At 36.3% G+C, this 23945-nt stretch overlaps 2 protein-coding genes across 4 annotated transcripts in view; one reads left to right on the top strand and one right to left on the bottom strand.

The window, feature by feature from the left end:
- Positions 1–1106: 1106 nt before the first annotated feature.
- Positions 1107–23945, bottom strand: part of LOC112574233 (TBC1 domain family member 2B-like) — a 25975-nt gene continuing 3136 nt past the window's right edge. For 2 of the 3 annotated variants that reach the window (XM_025255146.1, XM_025255145.1), the window contains exons 2-19: positions 21401–21539; positions 19343–19580; positions 18593–18894; positions 17951–18078; positions 17472–17603; positions 16489–16705; positions 15140–15246; positions 14675–14760; positions 14249–14363; positions 13277–13397; positions 11420–11565; positions 10048–10159; positions 9400–9531; positions 8730–8867; positions 7051–7227; positions 6769–6903; positions 6154–6231; positions 1107–5798 (exon numbers count right to left, since the gene is read on the bottom strand). In XM_025255146.1, the coding sequence (XP_025110931.1) occupies positions 5670–5798; positions 6154–6231; positions 6769–6903; positions 7051–7227; positions 8730–8867; positions 9400–9531; positions 10048–10159; positions 11420–11565; positions 13277–13397; positions 14249–14363; positions 14675–14760; positions 15140–15246; positions 16489–16705; positions 17472–17603; positions 17951–18078; positions 18593–18894; positions 19343–19580; positions 21401–21493 (2586 nt within the window). In that variant the 5' untranslated portion in view covers positions 21494–21539 and the 3' untranslated portion in view covers positions 1107–5669. Of the gene's footprint in view, positions 5799–6153; positions 6232–6768; positions 6904–7050; positions 7228–8729; positions 8868–9399; positions 9532–10047; positions 10160–11419; positions 11566–13276; positions 13398–14248; positions 14364–14674; positions 14761–15139; positions 15247–16488; positions 16706–17471; positions 17604–17950; positions 18079–18592; positions 18895–19342; positions 19581–21400; positions 21540–23945 lie in introns of those variants that run through there. The other variant, XR_003101388.1, reaches the window with a different exon arrangement.
- The window catches only part of LOC112574234 (replication protein A 32 kDa subunit-B-like), a 20614-nt gene continuing 19052 nt past the window's right edge, over positions 22384–23945 (top strand). The window contains exon 1 of the mRNA XM_025255147.1: positions 22384–22400. Within this exon, the coding sequence (XP_025110932.1) occupies positions 22399–22400 (2 nt within the window). The 5' untranslated portion in view covers positions 22384–22398. The remainder of the gene's footprint in view (positions 22401–23945) is intronic.

Below are 23945 nucleotides of genomic sequence, written 5' to 3'. Positions count from 1 at the left end.
CCGTCACTTACTCGTTTTCGTTGGGTTGTCCAAAAGGAAACAAACCCCACCAGAACCAAACTAACAGCGGAGTATATATACAAGCTCTGCCTTAATTCGTGCTTCCAGCCTCGGATGATATTGTACATTTACAGATCACTTCCCAGAAGTGCATGATGAATAGCTGCCATGGAAGAACTGCTTCTAATAGACAAGATGATAGCAATTTTTTCATCGATTAATTAAACGACAAAATAACACTTAGGCCAGGGGAGTGGCAAAAAGATATTCCTCTTCTTGTTTCCTATTCGCCTCCAGTGGAGCATAGGGCCGCAACACTCCGCCATCGGACCCGGTCCTGGGCATCCCTTTCCAGTTGGGACCATGTCATGCCAGCTGTCTCTGCCTCTCTGTGGACTGATCTCCTCAAAGTCTGTCTGGGTCTCCCAACCTTGTGCCTCCCCTGTGGGTTCCAGCCCAGAGCTTGCCTCGTTAAATTGTCGGCTGGCTTTCGTAGAGTGTGACCAATCCAGCCACAGATATTCGAAAAAGATATTCTTGCCTCTATTTTTTTTTTTTTTTTTTTTTTTAAGGGGGCGGCTGACCTGCTACACAGTTCCAGTGATCTGTCATATAGGAAACAGAAGTGAAAACCGCAAAAGAAGGGCACCCAACCTTTTCGTTTTCATTTTAAAACCGTTTTTGTGTAGTTAAGATGCCTATTACAGCGGATTTCTATTCTTTGAATCTTGCATGAGTATTCAATTTTCCCATTTCGAGAACAACCCCCAATTTTGGATTTCAAATATATTTTTAATTCAGCAAATATTTTTGGTTAACCCCCTTTTGATTTGTCTTCTTCAAATATGAGCAAGTATAACTTGCAGTTGGCTGGCTGGTCTCGGGCACTAAAATCCCATGGCGCTATACCCCATAATCATTCATACGTCTTCTGCAAATACACATCTACACATATTGTCTTAGAATGAACAGACAGTTGTACATTTTTCAAAGCAACGATTTCAGTTTAACCTTCATTCATGTATCATCACCAAGTAAAGATTGTTTATATCACAAGGAGATAGACTACAATTTCGAAATTATAATAAAAAAATATAACGAATAAATATTTTCATTCTTCCTTTAATCTGAAATCTTGTAACTTTAGTCTCTGTCTTTACAGCACATTCTGTTTGCATTTTTACAATAAAGGCACACAACTAATACTTAGACCTGAATACTGTTCATCTCTAAACTACACACAGGCAGAACACAAGATGGTATACAAGTGCAAAGTTGAGATGTTGTCACATCAAACCCACCATTGTAGTGGCACAAGAAGATAACTGTCCTGCACATAACCATGTAGTGAATGCAAACTTTATCTCTATTTTATCATATACAGTATCTTCAAACATAGTCTCAAATAATGCACACTAAAACAATATTTCAAGCAATACTAAAAGTTGCATATCAAATAATACTTCAAAGCTTCATTCAAAATATAAGTTCAGCATATCACATTATACAATTTGTTAGATTTTCAAAGAACTCAAAATTGTCTAAGTAGGCACAAACATGGAAATGACTTGTATAGATGCCACACTAGCTATGCACTCTTACAATATGCACATGCAGACACACACATACACACACCCAATCATGTGTGGGCTACTTCATTGCACTAATGCATAAGTACATGTATCTACCATACTGCTCATGCCATTAACTGCGAATTTTTATTTTAGGAATTCTGAGGTCAGCATGTTTTGTTTAAATCTCTACAACACATTAACTAGTACAAACCATCAATATGACATCACAGATGTAACAAGAGTTTGCTCCATGCATTGATACCAACTGAGTGTGAAGAACATGGAATATGGAAAGCACAATAGTTTGATTGAGACATGCTGGGCACCTTTGGTAAAGATTGTCAATTAGAAGCACCATTGAAACCTTCAAATATTCACCAAAAGAAACGTTTTAACAGCTACACTGCAAACGTGTAACACATGTCCATATGTCATCTCTCAGCTAAAGACGAATTTCTCAAACATCTTGAATTAGTGAATTGTAAGTAGACAAACATGGCAGAAAATAAACCTCCCACATGGAAGGGATCTAAAGAATAAATGGCTATAACAAAGGCAGCTTTTCCATATCTATGTTGGAACCCTTACCTGTCAAACAATCAAGAAATATGTGTATGAGCACTACTCAGTGCCAGTAAATACTGCAACTTCCAAAAGATCAATCTTAGTCAACCATTGGTCCATCACAGTATTCTACAAATATTCATTCTTTAAAACTTCAACAAGCTAGAAAATAGTTCTTCACTTTAAACACACATCTGTCAATACTGCTGAAAACATGCAAACAAATCAAATACATTTGACAGTTAATCATGTAAACTGTTTAACCAAAGATCTCTAACAGACTAACAGACTCTCATTGGGCAAATTCTAATTTGACAGAAAAATACACATAGTACAAAATTTTAAATATATAAAGATGCTAGGCTGCAATTTGAAAACTCTGTTTCTTCAAACATTTGGTGCCAACAATCATGATCCTAAAGAGTAAAACTGCTGACTGTTGTACAAAAAATGTAACTATGAGCTTTGGTTAGCTTGCTGAAAAGGAATTCTTTATTTAGCACCAGCTACAGCACCAAGTGTGAAAGGTTTGCAAATACATTCAGCGTCACACATTAGTTCTGTAGACACAAAATAAGTCTCAGCCATTTTTGAGTGATGTCACAACCAACAACTCAGTTCCAGGAAACTGCACATAACTGGCATGAAATTCTTTTTCGCTTTTTATGCCTTTAAAAACCTTATACAGCCAAATCTAAAGTCAGATGATCAGACTTCAGATGTCAGAATTTTTGTTTAAACATACAAGAAATCAAGAAAACTTCAAAATTTCATCTTTAAAAATGGTTATGAAAAAGGTTTTACAAAATAGATTTGAAACTGTACCTACTGTTTTACAAACATTTAAGTAGTCAGACCTCTTTACATTAGGATAAACACCCTGTTATAATTCCCACAGAAAGCATGAAATTCCTGGGGAAAACCTGTAAGCTTGATTCAGCATTTTTATCCTGTAATGTTTTGACCTTAATTCCCTTAATTATGATAATTTCACCATAATGATTACAGGAGACCTGTAAGCAGGTCTGATCAGTGTGAACATCTATTGCTCAGTATGAATTTTGCAAGCATAGCACTAATGAATCCTAATTTAGGATCTTGCCATTAGTCAACTCAGTCAGCTCCAGTTTTCCAGAAGATATTATCAATATATGTCAACAATATGTTTATTTATTGTGTTTATGATGTGTGTGACAATGTGTAAAGTCTGCAAAACATCTTTAATTTCAAACAGCTTCTTATTTTTCATGGACGGCAATGAATGGGACTTAATGGAAAGGCTTAATAATTTGTAAGCAGGCAATCATATGGAAATCAAAAAAATATTTCATTTTAGCATACAGTCAATCATTTCACTTTTCAAAGTACTGCAAAAGCAGCAAAGAAGATAAAGAGACTCTGAACTGTAACACACGGTCATCTAAGGTTACTCTCGTTCTTTCTTAAGTTTACAGTTATCTTTGCATTTCCAGGTTAAAATGTTATCGTGTGCATATGGTATATATAACCTTCACTTTACCTCTTGTTAGAAAGAAGTCAACATAACTTGCTGAAGTTAAAGTCAAATCAGCTGGACATCCAGTGACCACATTCATCTAGGACAGACTTCCCTCACTGCATTCTTTGGAAATGATTCATATTTTTAGTTTAGACAATATTGCATTCCTACAGCCCCCAGTCACTAAAATAAATATCTTATTAAATCCACATGGTGAGGAAGACCTTAACAAAAAGATATTTTATTTGGAAGAAAAGGTGTGATTGGAGCATGAAACTGCAGCAATTTTCCACTTTCACAAGCTGACTACAAAATTCACAGACAGTCTAGACTCTAGAATATATTATATACAGCAGGACGTGTACTTCCTCCCCACCCTTACAGCCTGCAAAAACAACATAGACACCAGAAAGACATAGGTTTTTGCCATTTTTCGTGAACATCGGCTCTTTCATTATCCACCACCCCTATACACCTATTGGCAATTTGGCTTTTTGAAAAAACATCAAAAAATAAAATGAAATAAAAAGGACTCCAAATAACAAAGCTTCAGAATTATAATGCTGAGTGTGCACAACGATGAAATGCTACACTTGTATTAAATCTTTCTGTTTTTGTGAAAACAGAAGGTAAAATGAATACAGGCTGTTGATAAACTCAACTGCAGAAAATAGATAATGAAAACAATCTTTATATATATATATATTTTGTATGCTAGACTGTGATAACTTTCAGCCATGGATACACAATTCTAAGACTGGGTTTTCATTCAAGGGTCAAGATCTCGATCTGACCACAAGTAACAGTCCCTTGACGAAGATAAATTTACTTCACTTGTAACCTCTGCACATGTAGCCTCTTAATCTTACTTACATGTTTTGTCCAAGATGCTGACATGCAATTAAATGACTTAAAATGGTTTTACATTAGATATGTTTTTAGTTTGACAAAGGGATCTCACAAAAAGGAAATTTATAAACTACTGTACATGCTGTGGGTGTTATTACAGTATTATTACTGTATTAGCTACATGCTATATGCGAGTGCACATATGAAAGAGGAATGAATGTTTGAAACACACATTTCATCAGAAGAAAATCTTTTTTTCTTCCAATAGATCAGTCTTTATAAAGTTTTGCTTTTTCTGTTGTGCTGTATTTAAAACGTGCATAGCAAAATGTTCAAGTAAAAGTGAAAAAAAAGCTAACTTGATCATTCAATGTTAAAAAAAATATATGATAGGCATTTTTTGTAGTGTGTACAGTTTACATCTGAAGCTAAATGTTTCCTGATCTTGCATGCTAAGACCACAGATGTTAGATTGGTTCTTGTGTACCTTGTACAGCCTGTAAAATTTAAATCTGAAAGTAAAAATTTTCTGATCCTTCCCACTGCAACTATGTACCTTCTTTTATATTTTAATATGATTCTTTTTGACTCACCCTTCTTTTATAACATTTAGAATGTTTTGTGGGAATCTTCAACCATTTCTGACATTAAATTATTACAACCTGACAGAAATAATGCACCATTATGCAGAGCAGTTTGCTTAATCTTTTCCCATTAAGTCTACACTGATATGGCTTAAGTGGATTTCAAAGTTTGTCTTAAGAGTTATCATTTGTTGCTCCAGACAAATAAGCATATGATTTAAGTCTTGGAAGACATTTTATGTCACAAAGGCAAAAAAAAAGTTAAGCAGCAGCAAAGAACATTAAAAATCTAAAACAAAACAAAATACTGAAAAAAGGATCTAGATTAATGAATCAATAAATTAGAAACAATGTCATATTACATAGGACAACACAAAATTGAATGGAATTTCTGTTGGAGTATTTATGTTCATTGCACCTGAATAGCAATTTTCAAAGACATTGCTGTAACTTTTGAGACTGTCATAGGACGCATTTCTAAGAACAACTACAAATTAAAGTTTCAAAGTCATAAATTGTTTACACAATTGCATGGTTGAAGAAAAATGCCAGTTCCTAAAACAAAGTATTGTGACCCAGAACTTGATAACCCTTGATATTTTATGACAGGAAACCATCATCCTCTTTCACATCATCCAGATCATCTTCACTTGCGTAGCCCTCCAGGCTGTGTTGTGAATGGGAAGACTGGAAGTCTTGTCGAATTGCATCTAATTCTTTTAGCTCTTCCTGGTAATAGAAAAAAAAAAAGAAAACGTATTAAACACAATCACAATCTATCATGAACCATCTTCAGCTCAGAAAGCAAGAAAGATGTTTTTGAAAACACTTTCCTATAGTCAGATTACTTTAATTGCTAGAGAATAATCTGGTTTACTCTTACTTCTTTTTGTCACTTGGTCCACAAGGCAAAAAGAGTTCTTCCCCTCTTTCTCAACATCATCAATATGCTGTCTCAAAAGCATAGTTGCTCCTAAATTGTATAATGAGAACAAAAAAAAACAAAAAACAAAAACAAACCCAAAATAAATAATTTCCTTCAAATGTCTGATTAATTCTCAAACCACAACATTCTGGTCCTCACCCTGACTTGCAGAAGATGATGTAACCTTTTGCTAGTGATGGCTCTCATAGGAAAAGGGTTCAGTTCGTGGAATGCTATCTGCAAAACCATGTAAGAAATGAGCTCACATTTCTGAAAGTAACCCTATGACAAACAAGAATCAGTGAATTGACTGAGGATGTAAATCACTGCTCTTGCTCAGTAACTTCATGGAGAACCTCCTATGCCCATTCAGCAGATGGGTCTATGATCTATTTGGAAAGGTAAGAGGTAGCATAAAAATAGGATTGAGGTCCACCTTCTATATGCTTTACCTTAGACAGAGTGAACCCCCTACATTTCACTGATCAACTGCCATAAGGCCATGAGATTTTTGTATGTCATGTTATTTTTAGTGAAATACTCTTTAATTTACAAAATCATTTATCAGACTGAAAAAAAAAATCACAGCACCTGAAAGCTATTTCCAAAATTATTAACACACAAACAACATACTGCTTCAAAAACCATTTTGTTTATTTGCTATTCAGTCCATATTTTGTCCTGTCTTATGCAAGAAACAAGCAATGAAAAACTGAAAACTAAGGCTGATTTTGCATACTTGATCTTCACATAAAAGTACAATCTTTTACTTACATGTGTGATCTTCTTCACATTTGTGATCCTCTCTCCCAATGCGCGCATGAAACGGTAGATCTGGTGTGCTTCTTTGAAAGACAGAATTTCCTCTTCAGCATACTTCAGGAAAGCAAGTGCAAACCTGAATAGAACCTAGTGCAATAAGTAAAGTATTTGATCAGTATAGATACTATTGAAATAGTATTGTAGTGATACATGTGCATGCAACTTTAATGAGTAAATACTAAAAGAATGTTGTCACCCATTGCTACAGCTTGATGATTAGAGACTTGCAAATACCTTGCTTCCTTCATACAAGAGGGTGTCCCAAACACAGAGGAAGGTCTCTGGCCGTACATTGTCTACAAAGATGGTAAGGAACCAGTTGAAGGTGTAGAGCGACAGGTCAACATCATACTGCTCAAAATGAGCATAGAGTTTAGGCAGCTTTTCTGCAACTAATTCCTTGAGTACTCTCTGAAACAAAAATAGCAACAACAACAAAAATTAAAAACACATCTTGACATCTTGATGGTGGAGGGGGAGAGAGAGATGAGAGGGGGGAAGAGTGTGAGCAAATTCAGTGAAACACATATAGTGGCTGGGACCACAATGTCTCCTCTTTACTCAAAACTGTTGTCTGTTTTATGCTGACCTTTAATCTGATCCACAACACAAAGCGATGGAAGTCTGTCAAGGAAAGAGACTGCCTAGGCAAAGCAGGTACCTTTTCCAATAATCCTTCATAAATCAGATCATGTAACATGCTTTACTGCAGTCATAATAGCTATAACACAAGAAGATGTTTTCAGAATGTGGTAGAAATTTGAGTGATTCCCTTCTCTCTCATGGTGATTACTTGCTTTTTTTTTAAGGGCAAGACGAGCGCTCAGTGAAAAATTGCTGGAAATAGAACATAAAGTATCACAAAAACATATTCTGGTGGTATTTTATGATGAAGAGAAACAAGAAACATTCTATTAATGTTTTTTCCTTAATATAAACCTGGATTTGTCAAGAAAAGCAGAAGTGACAAAAGGGCAGTTTTTCTAAAAATAGCATTGTCCGCGTGAGCTAAATTTGAAGAGGAAAGATGCAATCCTCAGTAAAAGAAAACAGACCAGGACACAATATGCAGCTGTTGAAAGTTCTCTTCGACACTCAGATACAGTTCGTTACTAAAGATAATGGCTATAAATGCAAGTAGATTAATAACTCTGTTCAGAGATCTGTATAATTTTACAGATCTCTGTTTTGTTCAAAAGTGTGCAAAAGTGATTGTCCAGAGAGGCAATGCCAACTATACAGCATCGAAGAACCAAGTCAACTGCTGGAATTTCAAGCACCAGATATGCAACCGACTCTTTTACACCATCTGATCTACAAGTTCATGATCATCATCAGTTGTATGATTATACAACTGACATGTGAAGGCACCATAAGATCCAAACAGCTAAAAAAAGAAATGAGGGTTATAAGTAAACGGTAAATTTTGCATCATAAGAAATATGGTATGATATTTTTTCTTATTACTAAAAGTCATTTTCAGAAATCAGTTTTAACTATAAAATAAAATTGCAACCCTGGAAATTTACCATCTATCAAATAAAAAACTTACAGGAATTTACTTTAGACAAAGCACATGAAAACACAGTGGAAAAGTTTACTTAACTGTTTCCACAATCAATAATAATACAATGAAGACTGCAATTTGCCCATTAATTTTTGATCTTCAAAGATTTAAAATTGCTGAGCTGACTCGCTGCTACAAATGCTACTTATAAGCAACAGAGCTCTCCAGTATAGGACAGTAATTTTCTTCTGCTTTCCTAGTGGCAGGTGAAAATGTTTGAAGACTTATATCTTAAAAAATAAGCATAATAATGTACTGATATTTGGGAATTATTACTTTAAACTGAACTTAACCTGATCACAAAGAAAAAAAAATGTTTCACTCGTGTTTCTCTTTAAAGACAGACCTGATCAGCCTGAGCTGAAGCTAGTGTTTTTGTGTAGTAGTCCTTGGGCATCAAGTGCTCAATAATGGCCTCCAGACACCAGAATGCATCCTCCTCACTCAGAAATAGCAGGGCAATGGCCACCAGTCTGTTTAAGCCCTGGGATACAAACATCAGCAACTAAGGCCAAGTCTGTTTTAGCCATAATGCACAGTACACACATCAGATCCTAAGGTCAAATTCATATAAAAATCTCGGCCAGCAATACAGACATCAAATACTTAGAGAATCATGAAAACATCAAAGTGACATATGTCTTACTTTAAATATGATGAACATAACAGAACATACAAAATATACACAGATGCCAAATTCATGCAACCAGAAACTGCTGAGACAGTTAAACCTTTGATACAAAATGACTATATAGGCAGGATGGCCAAAATAATGTTTCTATTAAAACCGCATATTTATGTTTAACAGAATAAGCAAAAACTACTCCTTTAATTAGTCTTAAAAAATTTTATTTTTGCATTATTGAAAAATATTGTTGTAAGGGAATATTCTTGGGATGTCTGGTCCTTAAATCCTTTCTGTGCATGCTTAAATCTTCAAGCTTGAAAAAGTTTGATCACCACTAGTGGGAAAATAAACTGCTAAAAAAAAAAGAGCAAGTGATCACATGACCAACCTGACAATATCCTATAAGAGGATTGTGTACACTGTAGGACAAAAGCACACGCCGCAGCTTAGGTATGCCATCTGAGTCCATGGAGTCAAAATGTCGGTTATTTGGCAGTGTCCGCAGCAGATCCAAGTCAATCTAATAATTATAATAACAACGATGATGATGATGATAATGAAAGCATTTATATACTGCATTTTTTCTATTTGGCAGTGAGCTCACTGAGCTTGAAAGAAAGAGAAGCAAATACAGCAGGTCAGTTTGCAGACAATAAAAATGAAAAGGGGCAGGAAAAAGAGGAGGAAAGAAGGGGAGGCCACCACCATGCAGTTATTGCAGATATTCCTGAAAGAGAAGGTCATAGGCTTAAAAGTGGTCACTGTATGGAGAGACAGGAGAAAGGCAATCCACACTTGGGCCATAGACAAGAGAGTATGTCAAGGAATTAGGAAGCCTCTTATTACATTTTGTGATGAATAGTTTTTATGGTAAAAAGTTTTTTAAAGCAATTTAAACACTTAAAGATGTGTACAGATATTATAAAGTTCTTTTTATGACTCATGCTGTCGCAAGTCCTTCTTCCATTCACCATCTCTCAATGCTACTTGCACAGTTCAGACCAACAAAAGCACCAAAACAATTTGTCATATTAACCTGCTTGACAGCCGGATTAAATTTGCTGTTCTTTATTCTTTCACCAAGGTCTTTCTTGTAATATTGTGGCCCCAACTTGTCACGGGTGGCACCAACATGCAGATTGATGCATCTAAATATAAGAAAGCATAATTAACCATTAATCAATTCTAAGCAAATGACACTGGGTGAAAAAATTTAAGAAGAAGGAATTTCTAACATTGCTTGTTTCATTTACTTTATCAAGCATCTACATCCCACCTTAAAGGATATGTCCTGTCATGTCAGTTTACATAAACCAATAGATGGAAAATCCCTCCACCACAAGCATAATGAGGACAGGTGACGTAACGTGATCAGTAGGTTTCACAAGTTTAAACAACAATTGTCACAAACCTGCTGTTTATTTTTTTCTTTCTTTGAATGAGAATGAAAAATGTGGGCTAATAGCAAGTGTTTAGCATGGGTCTATGTGCGTAGGAATGAGCATGGGTGTGAGCGTCTCATGATGGCCACTTTTTCTTTGATGTAAAGGCATCATTGAGGGGTGGCACTTGTATAAATGAAGGCTAGGACTGAGGAAAAAGGAGACTGATTTTTGCTGCCTGTCACGTGTCCTTGACTAGGACAGGGGAAGAACCTGACTCACTTCTCCAGTGCAGTGTGTATAGTCCTGACCAGACTTAAAGTTGGGAAATCTTGACCAGATTTATTAAAAATGTAAATTATTCACATGAAACCTGCTGAGCTGAGTCTGCCTCAATTTTGTTTTTTTGAATCTTTCTATGTAAGTTTTTGATTGAATTATTAATTAGAGGAGAATAAATTATTAATCGTAAATTTACATGATTGTTAGATTTTTTTCAGGAATGTAATTTTCTGCCCAGTTTCTTTTCTTTCTTTTTGTGTTCGTTGTTGGCTGGTGTGCTGGATCTTATGGGGCGGCAACTGGGAAAAACTGTATCAGTTTCTTTGTATAAACTCCAGACTGGAAAGCAGAGGTTTCAAAAACAGACTTGCTTCAAAGTGAACTGTTATCAAAGACTTTTATTGTAAAAAGGGAAGGGAGGGACTTACTGTTTCTTTGTTTTCATGTATGGTGAATTAGGGTAATTATTTTAGTTGTTGATTATTTTTCTAACATTACATACAGTTCTTAAATTCAGATTTGGTGATGCTTTTCAGTCAACATAACTGTAAAGTTGTAACGTCACAAGTACCCAGTGTTTTAACTATATGGTGTTTTACTAATGGGCTGTGAAGCCCATTTTTCATATCAGCTTTCTGAGAATGTATTTTTTTTTTTGCTTTTTTTTCCTGTACTATTCTTGAATCTTCACCGTATATTTTTGGCTCTTGCACAGCCGGATAATAATACATCTAACATGCCTACCCCTTCCAAATGTGCTCCTTGAACGCATGTGGCACACCCATACGAACAAGGGCCTTCAGCTCAGGTGAACGTTGTAGCGGCTTTCCAGACTGCCCTACCATGAAATTTTCCCATTTGATTTGCCTGGATGTGGCTTCAGTATCATCCTGTAATGGTCAAAATTACTTGAAAGAGACATGCAATCATGCAGAAAATGCAAGGAACATTTCTCTCACAAAACGCACTGGCCATTACACCACAATATGGTAGATTCATGAAAGATGGGACCATATATGACATTCAGACATAAATGCTCCACTCACTTTTCCTATTATTATTATTATTCCTTTACACCTTCAGTGGAGCACAGGGCTGCAACTACACCCTGCCATCAGTCCAGTTGAGTTCATGTAATGCCATGTAATGTCTCACCGTGGACTGAGCTCCTCCATGTCTGTCTGGGTCTCCCAACCCTGTGCAGCCCATGTGGGTTCCAGCCCAGAGCTTGTCTCATTAAATTATTGGCCGGCTTTCGCAAGGTGTGACTGATCCAGCCCTATCTGCTTCTTGATGTCTTGGGTGGCAGGCTTTTTGGTTGGTTCTCTCCCACAGGTCTGTATTGGAGATCTTCTCGGGCCATCTGATGTTGAGGATGTGGCGCAGACATCTGTTGATGAATGTCTGAATCTTGTTGGTGATGGTGTTTGTCACATGCCATGTCTCGGATCCATACAGAAGGACTGACTTTAAGTTTGCATTGAAAAGATAAAGCCTTGGAGTTCCAGATAGGTCTCAGGATGTGGAATGCAAGCCTGGCTTTATTTATCTGGCTTCTTACATCTTCATCTGCACCTCCATCTTTGCCGACTATGCTGCCAAGGTAGCTGAAGCGGTCAGACTCTGTAATACATTCCCCTGTAGCTGGAGTGGGGCTTCTTGTTTGTTCTTAACCCGCATTACCTCCATCTTCTTAATGTTGATGGTCAGGCCAGTCATCGCTGCTTCTTCTGAGAGTTAAGTGAGCTTTGTCTGTGGGACAACAGGCTGATGTAAACTGCAAAGTCGATATCCTCATGGCCAAGGTCCACTGAACGCCCGTCTTGCTGTTAGAGGTTATTCTTCAAATGACATAGTCTATGACGATCAGGAAGATTGTCAGTGAGAGCATACAACCAGTCCTCACTGCGAGGGATCAGTCAGCTTCCCGTTGTGGATCACCTGGCATGTCAAGTCCTCATACAGCTGCTGGATGATGGCAATGAACTTCTGATGGAAATCCATAGTGCTGCATCAGCTTCCTGATGGTTTCCCTGTCTACAGAGTCAAAAGCCTTCTCAAAATCCACAAATGTCATGCAGAGTGGCAACTGCCATTCGATGGACTGTTCAATAATATTTCGTAGTGTAGCGATATGGTCTGTGCATGTTTTACCCTGCCAAAAGCCTGCCTGCCTGCTCTTGCCCCATCTCTTATCTAGGGCATTCTTCAATCTCTCCAGGATGATTCTGGTCAGCACCTTGCTAGGAATGGACAATAGCCTGATCCCGTGCCAGTTGCTGCTCTGGGTTTGGTCGCCTTTCTTGGGTAGCTTTATCAGCTAGCCAAGCTTCCCATCTGCTGGAACTTGCTCCTGCTCCCAAATTTTCTGCAGCAGGGGGTGTAGCGGCTGTTGGGTTTTCCCCGAGTGACTCTGCAGGAATGTCATCGGTGCCTGATGACTTGCCAGTATTCAAAGATTTGATGATTTGTAACTTGAAGTTGTTGACATAACCTCAAAATAGGTACACGCTAACTTTCATATAATTCTAACAGAGCAAGGATTAGTGTAAGCAAGTTCACAAGATGGGGAAAATTCAGTGTTTCACAAGTATATTTTACCTTGATGCGATTAGCCAGCTGATGTGACTGCCACTCCAGCTTGTTAGCCTTAGCTACAAGAATGTCATCTGTCTCTTCTTCCTTAGCATAAACTAGAAAGCCATAGCAGTCATACTCCATACTGAAATTAAAACCAAACATTAAAATAATCACAAGCCATAGATGATGTATACTCTTGACACATAAGAAATTATAAATACATCCACATAAGGTGAGGTATACATGTATTCTAGCCCACCTACATCCCTCACAAAACTTGACACAAGCATGTTACTAACATGTTCATGAAATTATGATTAGGTTATAATCTCCTAAGAGATAGCTAAAAAATATGAATGAAACAGAAAGCCTCCCAAATAAGTATGAAATCTCCTTATTGTGTTAAGTGTGTTACAAATGGCTGTCTTAGCAGCATTTTATATTTTCATCTCTGCTTGCCAACGACTTTGATTAGATTTCTGCAAGGAATGCCTTTCAGAGGAATATATGTGTAATGTGAAATTCACATAATGTAACAAGTTTTATTATAGGTAATAATGGCCAAAGCGTAGCAGCATGTAAGACTTGAGTCACAGTCAGATGAGATGACAAAGGCAGACCAATGAACAAATGCAAGTGGATGCCCACTTCTTTCTAGAGATTATTTTTGACAGCTCTGACCCTAAACCTAATGTACCACTAGAAATTACTTGCACCTACAGATTGCAGTCCCCACTATTTAGAATCAACAGGAAAAAAACAACTAACACAGAGGAGTCAAGAGAACATGGAGCCTTGTAATTTTCAAGCTATATTAATTAAACCACAAAATGCTTTAAATTATTTCAAACATAAATCACAAGGCACCCATTTTTTGTCTGGGATCTAACAACAATCACTACTTCAGCTCTATTATGTAAACACAGCATGCACAAGACATGAAAAAGAGAAAGAAAAGACATATGATTTTACATAGCATGGCCAAGCACTAACCTGTATGAAGACATAAAATGGTGCCGAGAGTGATCTGCCCCTCCTTCTGTTTCAGACTCCAAGGCTTCCTGCAACAGCTGAGTCACGGCTTCTTCAGTTTTGTTGGACTCATCACCTGCCACATGAGACAACATCAAGAGTTTCATGTCATACATTAAATTAGCATCCCAAACATAACTAAAATGGTGTCCAATGCAATATACTCAACTTGCAAATCATTTACTTTTCTAAAACACTATCCAGCAAAAACTCTGAAAACAGGAAAACACATCCCAAAACAAGTATTATCTTCAAAAAAGTGAAGGGCATTACATGTTTAATCTAATAACAAAGTCTTCTACAACACAGAAGACATGGATAATAATATCTCAGAACTCAGACATTTGAAATGGTATTTCTAAAACTTCAATTTCAGTAATTTTATACCTCTGACAGGTTCGTGTCTCTCATTAAGGAGGAAAAGATACTTGCTTCGTGTTTGGTAGTACAAAGCTTCTAAATTGGCATAATTCCTGGAAAATTCAAATTACGCTTTCCAGTTACTAAAGAACAGATTGATGTCCAAGCACAAATGGAACGTTATCATGAACATATCTATATCTCCATGTAGGCATGTACATACACATATAAAAACACAGCCTCCATTCAGAAAATATCAAATTATAATTCTTAAACTTGATTCCAATATACCTTGACAAGTGAATATAATAACTGTAATGCCTAATAAGGGTAAAAAAAAATTTATTTCAGTTGAGCTTTTCTGCGTTTCTTACACACCAAAAAATTCATCATATTGCAAGAACTACTACTGCTGGTTCAATTTAAAAGAAATCTCCCAATCCAAATTTACACAGGCACTCCAACTGGGAAGGTCACTGTAAGCTCACATACATCAGCATTTCCTTTTCACGCTGTTCATCGTATTTGCGCAGTTTGTTCAGCTCTGTTATCTCTTTTGTGAGAAACTTGTTTTGTAGTTGGTAGGCACCGACAGTATCCTGCAAAAATTAATCAACAAAGTCTGTTTTGATGGTGCTACAAGAAAAACATCACCCAAAAGATCTTTACGCCAACCATATTCATAAAACCTGCAACCTTAGAATAAATGGCCATTAACAAGACAAATAGGAAAAACAGCAGTACCAGATAACAAGGTAGCTTGTTTAAATGTTAATTTACCAAAATATGACAGTGAGGGCTAACTGAAAATATGCACTATGACCTCTTGACGTACTACATCGAAGGGACAAAATAATGACAACAAAATACATTCACCAAAGCTTTAATTTATTGGCAAGAGCCTCACAGAGTGCCAACGTTCAAATGTAATGATGATAAATGTCATGAACTCAACTTCTCTCTTATTGTAACGATTCTAAGGAACAGCAGGATTGTACCCCATCCTAAAGGACCTCACAAAAACTTTTATGATCATAAAGATTCAAGGGCAGTCTTCTATAGCCATTTTCCTGATCCAAACTTTTTTCCCATTAACTTTGTCCATTTTGTACATGCAATAGCTCATGCAATCTCTATACCTTCATCAGTCACCATCAGTTAAAAGACTTACTCATTTTTAGAAGACAAATAAAAAATGTAAAGAACTAAGCCAGTATTTGATGTTAATTTTAAAATACTAGTGGATTACAAGTAGAGAGGTTTTGTGACAATACGACACTACAAAATAGAAATATTTAACATATTCAGAATTATAACAAAATTATGTTACACAGCAACAAAATTATGCAGTATCAATAAAGGATTTCTACATGTTGAGAAAGGACTTGATAACATTACAATTCTGAACTTTTCTCACAATTCTGGTAGTGAAATCATCTTTTCAGTTTTCATTACTTTTACTTAAATCTAGGATGCTTGCTGGTAATCTTTTTCAACAACAATGTTGCTGCCTTGTCGAATGCAATTTTCCCCTAAAGCATGGAAACAATAAACAAAAAGTAATGATTCTTACCAAATAAAAAATGTGAAGTACTTAGATTCTTTGTGAGGGGAAATTAACTGTCCTGGTCAAGAATGTCAATGAGTTGTTTAAACTCCACCCTCCTGGAGGAATCTTGGCACCAGTATGGCCCAAGAAAGAATGAAGTACAGAAGTATGCCAGCATTGGGCAGATGGGAATTTATTACTTCTACCACACCATTCCTCGCATGGTACCACCATAAAAAATTTACACACACATGCATGCATGTATAAACACATACACCTGATATAAAATCACCTTCAATGTCTCCAGCTCTTTTGCATCAGGTACAATCCCTGAAGGCATCAAAGGAGCTAAATGCTGCCGTTCACCATCATCACCCCTATCATGGGTATTGCTCTCAAACTCAAAAATCTTATGCGTGAGCTGCACGATGGTCTCATCCTTGGCACTCAGCATCTCTTGCAACATTGAAACTTGATCACGAAAAGTTGTCAAGTTGTTCTCGACAAACCTGTGAAGAAACTTTACATACTATAACTGCCATTTGTCTTCCTGTACATTAGAGCCAAACTTTCACAGATGTTATCTATACTTCAAGTTAACCTAACTGGCATATCATTCTTCTCATAGTAATCTCTATGAACAGATATCGCCATTCCTGCTCCTGCACTTTACCTTCTCTTTTATTCGTGTCTTTTATTTTATTCTGTTATCTTTCTTTTTCTCTGTTGTTCCTGGCCTTCATCACACTGTGCCTTCTGGTTTATTACATGCCACATACCTCTGTATACCTCTATAATTTTTACCCATATTCATCTTACTCTTTCACTTACATCATTTTTTTTTCTTTTTTCAGTCAAATCGCTCCCCTTCTTAAAAAGTACTTTTTTATGATGACAATATAATTGCAGTTTCCTAGTGAAATAGAAAGCCTAATTGCAAAGTTGAATGATAGGGTTCATACACTTATTTTTCGTGTATATACTCTCTAAATCTGTCTTTCAAGTTAATGTGTGTAGACAGTATTAAAACTGGTTTTATTTTCTTGAACCAAAACTTACCCTTCCCTCTCTGCTCTACTCCCAACCCCTGCCCATCCCATCACCAAGTTAAAAGCAGTTACAATTTTACAAACAAAACAATTAATAAAGCTTAAGAATTCTTAGCTTATTTTTTAAAAGAACATTTAAAGACAAATTTATAAAACATCCTTAAAAAAGGCTTGGCTACACACAAAACAAACTAGAAGTTATTGAAGAAAGTAACTTCAAACTTACTTTGACTGTTGTGCCAGCAATGATTTTTCTTCCTGCAATGTAGCCATGCTGTGCTGCAGCTCTACAACATGTTTGTCTCGCTGCTTTAACATAAGATCCATCTCTTCATTTGATTTTCCCTCACTCTCTAGTCTGAAAAAGAATAAAAGTTAAGGCTACATCTAGTTTATCCCTCAGTGCAAGGAGAATGGCTGTTTGAAAACTAAGAAAAGGCTCTTCTGGACCATGCTGAGGACCCAAGGGTCGAATGCTGCATGAGGTAACTGGGCTAGAGGGTGGGATTGCTGCAGAACTCCAACACAAGAAGGGGATACTGCAGTCAGACTAGGGTCTGGTGCAAGAGGACACACCTCCAAGCCATGCCCCCAGAAAGGAAAATCATGCTGGGTGGACTGCAAGCAGCAGCATGGGAATAAACATATGCGCCCCCCTTACCCACACACATACACACATGTGTAGATGAATGGTGACATCCAAACCTTGTTTCTAAGCTGACTCGTATCACATCAAGCTCCTTCTGAAGTAACCTGACAATTTCCCTGTTTGCCTGAAGCTCTTCTTCAACATCTTTTAGTTCTTCTTGAGCAGAAAATTTCTCATCTTCCAACTGAAAGACAAAACAACAGCCCTTGTTATGAATGCAGACAACAACATCTTCCCACATTGAAGTAGACCCAAATCCTGAGATATGGAAATGCCAGAGTCAGAGGAACACAAACCTAAGCTGCTGATAAACAGCTAACACTCATTTTAAAAATAATTTTTTTTTCAAAAACTGTTGACCATTCTAGCAAAGGAACCACAGACCTAATTCTATTTCTATTTAGGATGAGTTAGTGGGACCAAAATCTTAAGAACATATGTGCTTATGGAAGCATAAGGGAATTCATATACAAAAACAGGATCAAATATAGATATCCACATGCATACATCATAATAATACATACATAATAATTGACTTTATAAAGCACATTTCCCCAAGTGGATTAAAGGTTAATGTGCCGCACATCAAGATTCACAAACAAACAAATAGTTAATCATACAATAAGCGTCAGCAAATATATGTGCATGTCCACGTGTGTCACAAACTGAGCCACATGCACACTTTCATACAAACTTACTTGTTTGCACTTTGCACAGGAAAGGCTACCTGATCGGCTGTTTTGCTTCTTCAAACCACCCTCCTTGCTATCACTGGGCGTTCTGCTCTTTGCTTTCAAAAACTTAAATGTTGAAGCAAATTTGCCACCAGTTTTCTGTCCAGATTTGGCTAAAGCTGCAGAAGAGTTTGGTGGTAGCGGTGGTGGTGACTGCACTGCAGCAAACACAGGTGGCATGTTGTTGGAGTCCATATCATCAGTTAGAATGGTCCACTCTTCTTTGGCATCTTCCACGCACGGTGAATGTGGTGGCGACAGCTTTTCTATGCAGCACAGAAAACAAGCAGTGTATGGCAGCAGTTTATAAATTCCTTTATCTGTGTCATTTTTACTAAAGCTCTCCTGCTTTGGGAGCATAATGGTTATCGCACTTTGACTTCAAAACAGAATGATGCACATTTCACATTTCAAAAAGCTACATTTCACATGTCATACCCTATGAACAGTGTAATACATCATAACTGACCTAGGTCTTTATTTTAGTTTTTTAAACTTGTAGTTTAACTCTGCACTTTTAAACTGTATTGTAGAATGCTGCTAAGTTATTTTAGATCTTTATCTCTCTTACATGCATTCTCTCTCTCACTTACACACATATACACCCACCCACTCCACACTCCCCACATCTCTTCAAAAGTATCACTCTACATGAGTGATTACATCTAATGAATTGCAATATACTGTATATAACTCTGGCAGCATTTACCCTACCTTGTGTCGGGGAGATCTGCATGCGGATATCTGAAACGGCATTGCGTATTTCTTTGCGCAAGTTGACCAGTGACCAGATTCCAGTCTTGCTACTGCTTGTTATTTCTTGTGCATCGTCTTGCAGAATGGAATCTGCTCGATCAGTGGAGGATGAAGCTGTTGCATTCAGAGGATCCTCTGCTCCTTGGGCACTTCCTCCTTGCTCTTGTCCAGTCAATCCACTGCCCTTTTGTTTATTCTGAAAAATAAAATAAAGAGTTAATTAGCACCAACTAATCTATGAAATGCCAAAGCAACTGTATACTCGATAGAGTTATCATAAGGCACAATCAAGAAGTGCAGTAAAGCTGAATATGGAATACATCATGGAGCAGAAAGTTACAGCTTTTCTGGAAAACTCCCCTGTCCTCCTAGAAAGAACACCTGGTTTATGAAGTATCTCATTTGCTGCTAAAGTGCTTCCTGTTAGGTCTATCTAGTAAAGGGTCACATATCTCGTCAAGAAACTTGACACTATAGTTTATTCTGAATAGGAAAAAAGTGCCAAACACACAATACAGGTGCTCAGCTTTAATGGTTCATTGGCTCAAAGGAAGAGTATTGCATTTAACTTTTTTGGATAAATCATGTGAGCCGTTAGCTTGCTGGGGAATAAAGAATGTTTCCTCCTTTTTAACCTTCAACTCCAAAAATGAGTAAACATTAGAACCTTCCTGAATCTTTTGCTAGATTGGCTTGGCAGCACTTGAAGCCATGCCAGCAACAGAAACTGTACTGTGACAAGAAAGGTTAATGCAGCATGCTGAACTGACATGAGACCCAGTGATTGATGAGCACACCAAGCAAATGCAGTTAGTTGGTAGAATCTGTTTTAAAAACCCTCCTTGTATGGCCAAAGTCTTGAAATACCTTGCCTCTATCACTTTGCATAAAGACCACCTTCGAAGCTTTCAAGTCTGGCCTTAAGACTCAATTCTTTTATGAAAACCTCCACTCGCTGGTGGTCTCCTCCATTTGTAAGGGTTGTGTGCCCTCTTCCCCTTTGTTTTTGCAAACTGCGCTGTGCTACCACATTTGTTTTTCATACAGTTCTTTTGTTCAAGCACACCAAACATGTAACTGCCAGTCAGACAAAATGTGCTATGTATAGGTTCTCTATTGTTATTATTGCCGTTCTTGTTTATTATTAGTATTGTTACTAAAACTAGAGACCCTTGTTTTGTATTCTAAATATGTCTATTTCTTTTTTTTTTTTTTTTTAATAGTGATAAAAGTAGTTTCTTCATGCTGAAACATGATATCCTTTGGGAGTCCACTTTTGCCTCCTGAAACAACCCTTGACTCCTGATGCCTGACATCATACACAAGAAGGATTTACAGTGGCCTACCTTTAAAATTATTTTACTGATGAATCTTCTCAATAGCTTTTCATATTCATTAATTTTGTATTGTCTTTTCAGCAGGGTGTAAGTGATTGTCAAAATGAATCAGAATTGTAGTGTTAAAAGATTTAATTTATAAGCTGTTGCAATCAGGTAACTGCATCATTTTAATTTTTTTAATCAGGATAATTGCAATGAACTATTAAAAAAAAATTGTAAGCAAAATAATACAAAAGAAATTTTCTTGTGTTCTTGAGACTCTTTCGATTAGCTTTTTTACAAGTTTCCTCCCAGCAATCCTGTATCCTTCTGACTTAAGTACATTTTAAAATTAATAGCAATAATAAACTCTTTCTCTTGAAGATTATGATCGAGTATTCTAGGTGACTGAGGATAAATTTTGTTCTCCTCACCCAGGTTGCCTAAAACCTTTATTTGCCAGTGGTAAACAACAAATATTATGAATTTTAATGCAACAATTAATAAAAATAGTAGAATAAAAAATTTAAATATCTGAAGCATACAATGTGCAATAATTCAAGTACTAAGATTAATATGAAGAGATCTTGAAAATGTTTTCTTTATGCATGTAGTTTCCTCTTTTCTTTACCATTTCATCAAATATTACTTATAATTAGTTATGCTACAAAGGATCCAGAAAAAGAAGTATGCTTACTCTATGAGTCCATGTGATTTTTTCCGATATCACTGTACGGCGCTTGTTGTAAAGACGTCGTTTTCGTTGAAGCTGTTCTAACCAAAGGGTCATGCACTGCTGGTTTTGTGCTTCTAGATGCCACACCTTGCCATCTGATCTATAAGGCACAAAAACAAAAATCTGCTAATTCCAATAAAAAGTTTTTCGTTTTGCTTCGCCAAAAAACATTGCATAGAAATGCATGGACGAATCACAATTTTTCATTAGTCTGTTAAACTATTCAAACTATGAAAATCTAATATAACAATTTTCATGACCTACCATGTCAAGACTACACATGCAGCATATGAAAGTTGCTTCATGTAACTAAAGATAAAGAAGTAATTTATTTATGTACACAAAATTTGGAGGGGAATGTCACACTTGAGTTGCTTGTCTTAAGGATGTTAATTTCCAAAGCTTCTGAAGTTTACACCAGCAGCCTTGGGTGACATTTTTCATGTTAACACCAACTGAGGCTGGCAAACTAATTCAAACAATATGGGTGTTAGAAAGTGACAGTCACTTATGTGAGTAAAGCTATTGCTTACAATACTGACACAATATTGAATATTAAATTTAAAAAACACAAATGCCTGTCAACAACGCAGTTTTGCTGAAACTAAGAAACAATTATGGCAAAACAGTAGATAACAAAATAGAATGTACAAAAGTATATTTACTCAGTTTTATAAAATAGCAATACAGTTTCCTGGTTTTCCATTTCCTGATCACTCATAGCTTTAAAAAAAGAGAACCATTACACTTTCCTTGTCAAAATATTAGTCTTTAATTTCATCTTCCTTCTTCCTGCCTCTTATTTGATGTTAACTCTTCTAAATCTCATCCATCAACCCCCAACTGTTCTCCTACTCTTCAATCTCTATCTTAACAAAAAAATAATAAACAGCAGAAGCAAGATGAAGGTCAGCACAGCTTGGTGATTACTTTGTTTCTAAAAGAAAAGAGTCTGTGATATGTAAGTTTTTCCAAGTTTCTTTTAAAACTAATTCATATAAAATTTGCATGATCTTCACCCTTAAATTTCTCAGGAAAATATGGTTGACCATTTCTTTTTGACTTTTATTGCTGAAATGATGAAACTGCTGCACCCTTTAGTTTGCAAACATATAAATGGGTTTCAAAATTTATATAAATACTTCAGGCATTCATGTGAATCCCATTTGAGTAATGTGTGATGAAATGATCAAGTTCTTGCTTGAGGATAAATCATTCATATCTCACCAGTGTTTATTAATCATGAAACATGAGTTTTCACCTTAAAGTTAGTGGTCTTCATCCCCTGACTTAAACTTGCCACAGGTTTTTGGACCCTTCTTTAAAATTGTTGGGAACATTTAAACCACCATGAACACTTTGGTAGTTTTAACGACCAGTTACAGAAAAAAAAATACAGACCAAGTGCCAGTGTTAATATCTTCTCAATATCTGATGTCAAGAAACTACTTTATTAAATCATGCTTTGATGCATAGCATTGATATAAGTGATAATCAGTAATTATGAAATATTAGCTTTCACATATCTGGTTTATTACAAACTGTCTTCTGTAGTGAGACCTCACATTTTCTGAATCCCGATGACAAAACTATTTCTTTTAGACCCTCTTGGCAAATTTTCTTTACATTATTTACGCACATCACACTTTTGATGGTAAACCATGCTTATATAAGTGCCTTCCATTTTAGATTCAGGTTTGTTTATGATTGTGTGAGTGTATGTGAGTGTGTGTGCGAGTGTGTGAGCGGGTGTGTGAAAGTGCATGTGATGTTCACCCTGAATGAGTTTGCGTTTGCCCCTTCATGTATGTGTATGAAGCACTTTCAGCTTGCCTTTGGTGAAGAGGAATATGTAATAAAAGGAAGTATAAAATAAAACAGCATTTATTATTATAATTATTTATTTTAATTATTATTATGATATATGAATATATTTTTTTCTATGCTTACTCCTGTGTAAATACACCGTTTGATATGCAATATGAACATTCTCCTAGTTCCAGATACAATAAAGGCATCATTGTAACAAATGGATGAGATGGTACTCTCACATATTGCAACAATAATCCAATCCAAATTAAAGTCCAGCTAAACTATTTAAACACAATGCTGGAAGTGGATTTATGCAAGGGTGAGCAGTCAAAGGTTTTTCCAATGTTTGCATCAGACATCATTATTCCAGCAATATAATTATTATCTAAACTATGATGCTAACAGAATGTAGCCAACACAGAAAATTATGGTAAAAGTATGCTATTGAAACTGACAAACACGGACAGAAAAACACAGAAATCGACTGATGATTCATTCCATTTAAAATTTTGTTTCCTTTCTCAGTCCATCCTGTTTGATTTTAACAAGAAAAGTGCTTCCTTGTCTATGTATTACAACTAGCACATAAATGTACTATCAATTGGTTAGGTATTCATAACAATAAAATACATTTAGATTAATTCACCATCTTCTTCTGAATATAACAAATAATAAAAAAAGCATTAGACAATGT

This window comes from Pomacea canaliculata, linkage group LG10 (genome assembly GCF_003073045.1).
Source record: "Pomacea canaliculata isolate SZHN2017 linkage group LG10, ASM307304v1, whole genome shotgun sequence".
NCBI lineage: Eukaryota > Metazoa > Mollusca > Gastropoda > Architaenioglossa > Ampullariidae > Pomacea > Pomacea canaliculata.
This window is presented reverse-complemented; position numbering and strand designations above follow the sequence as displayed.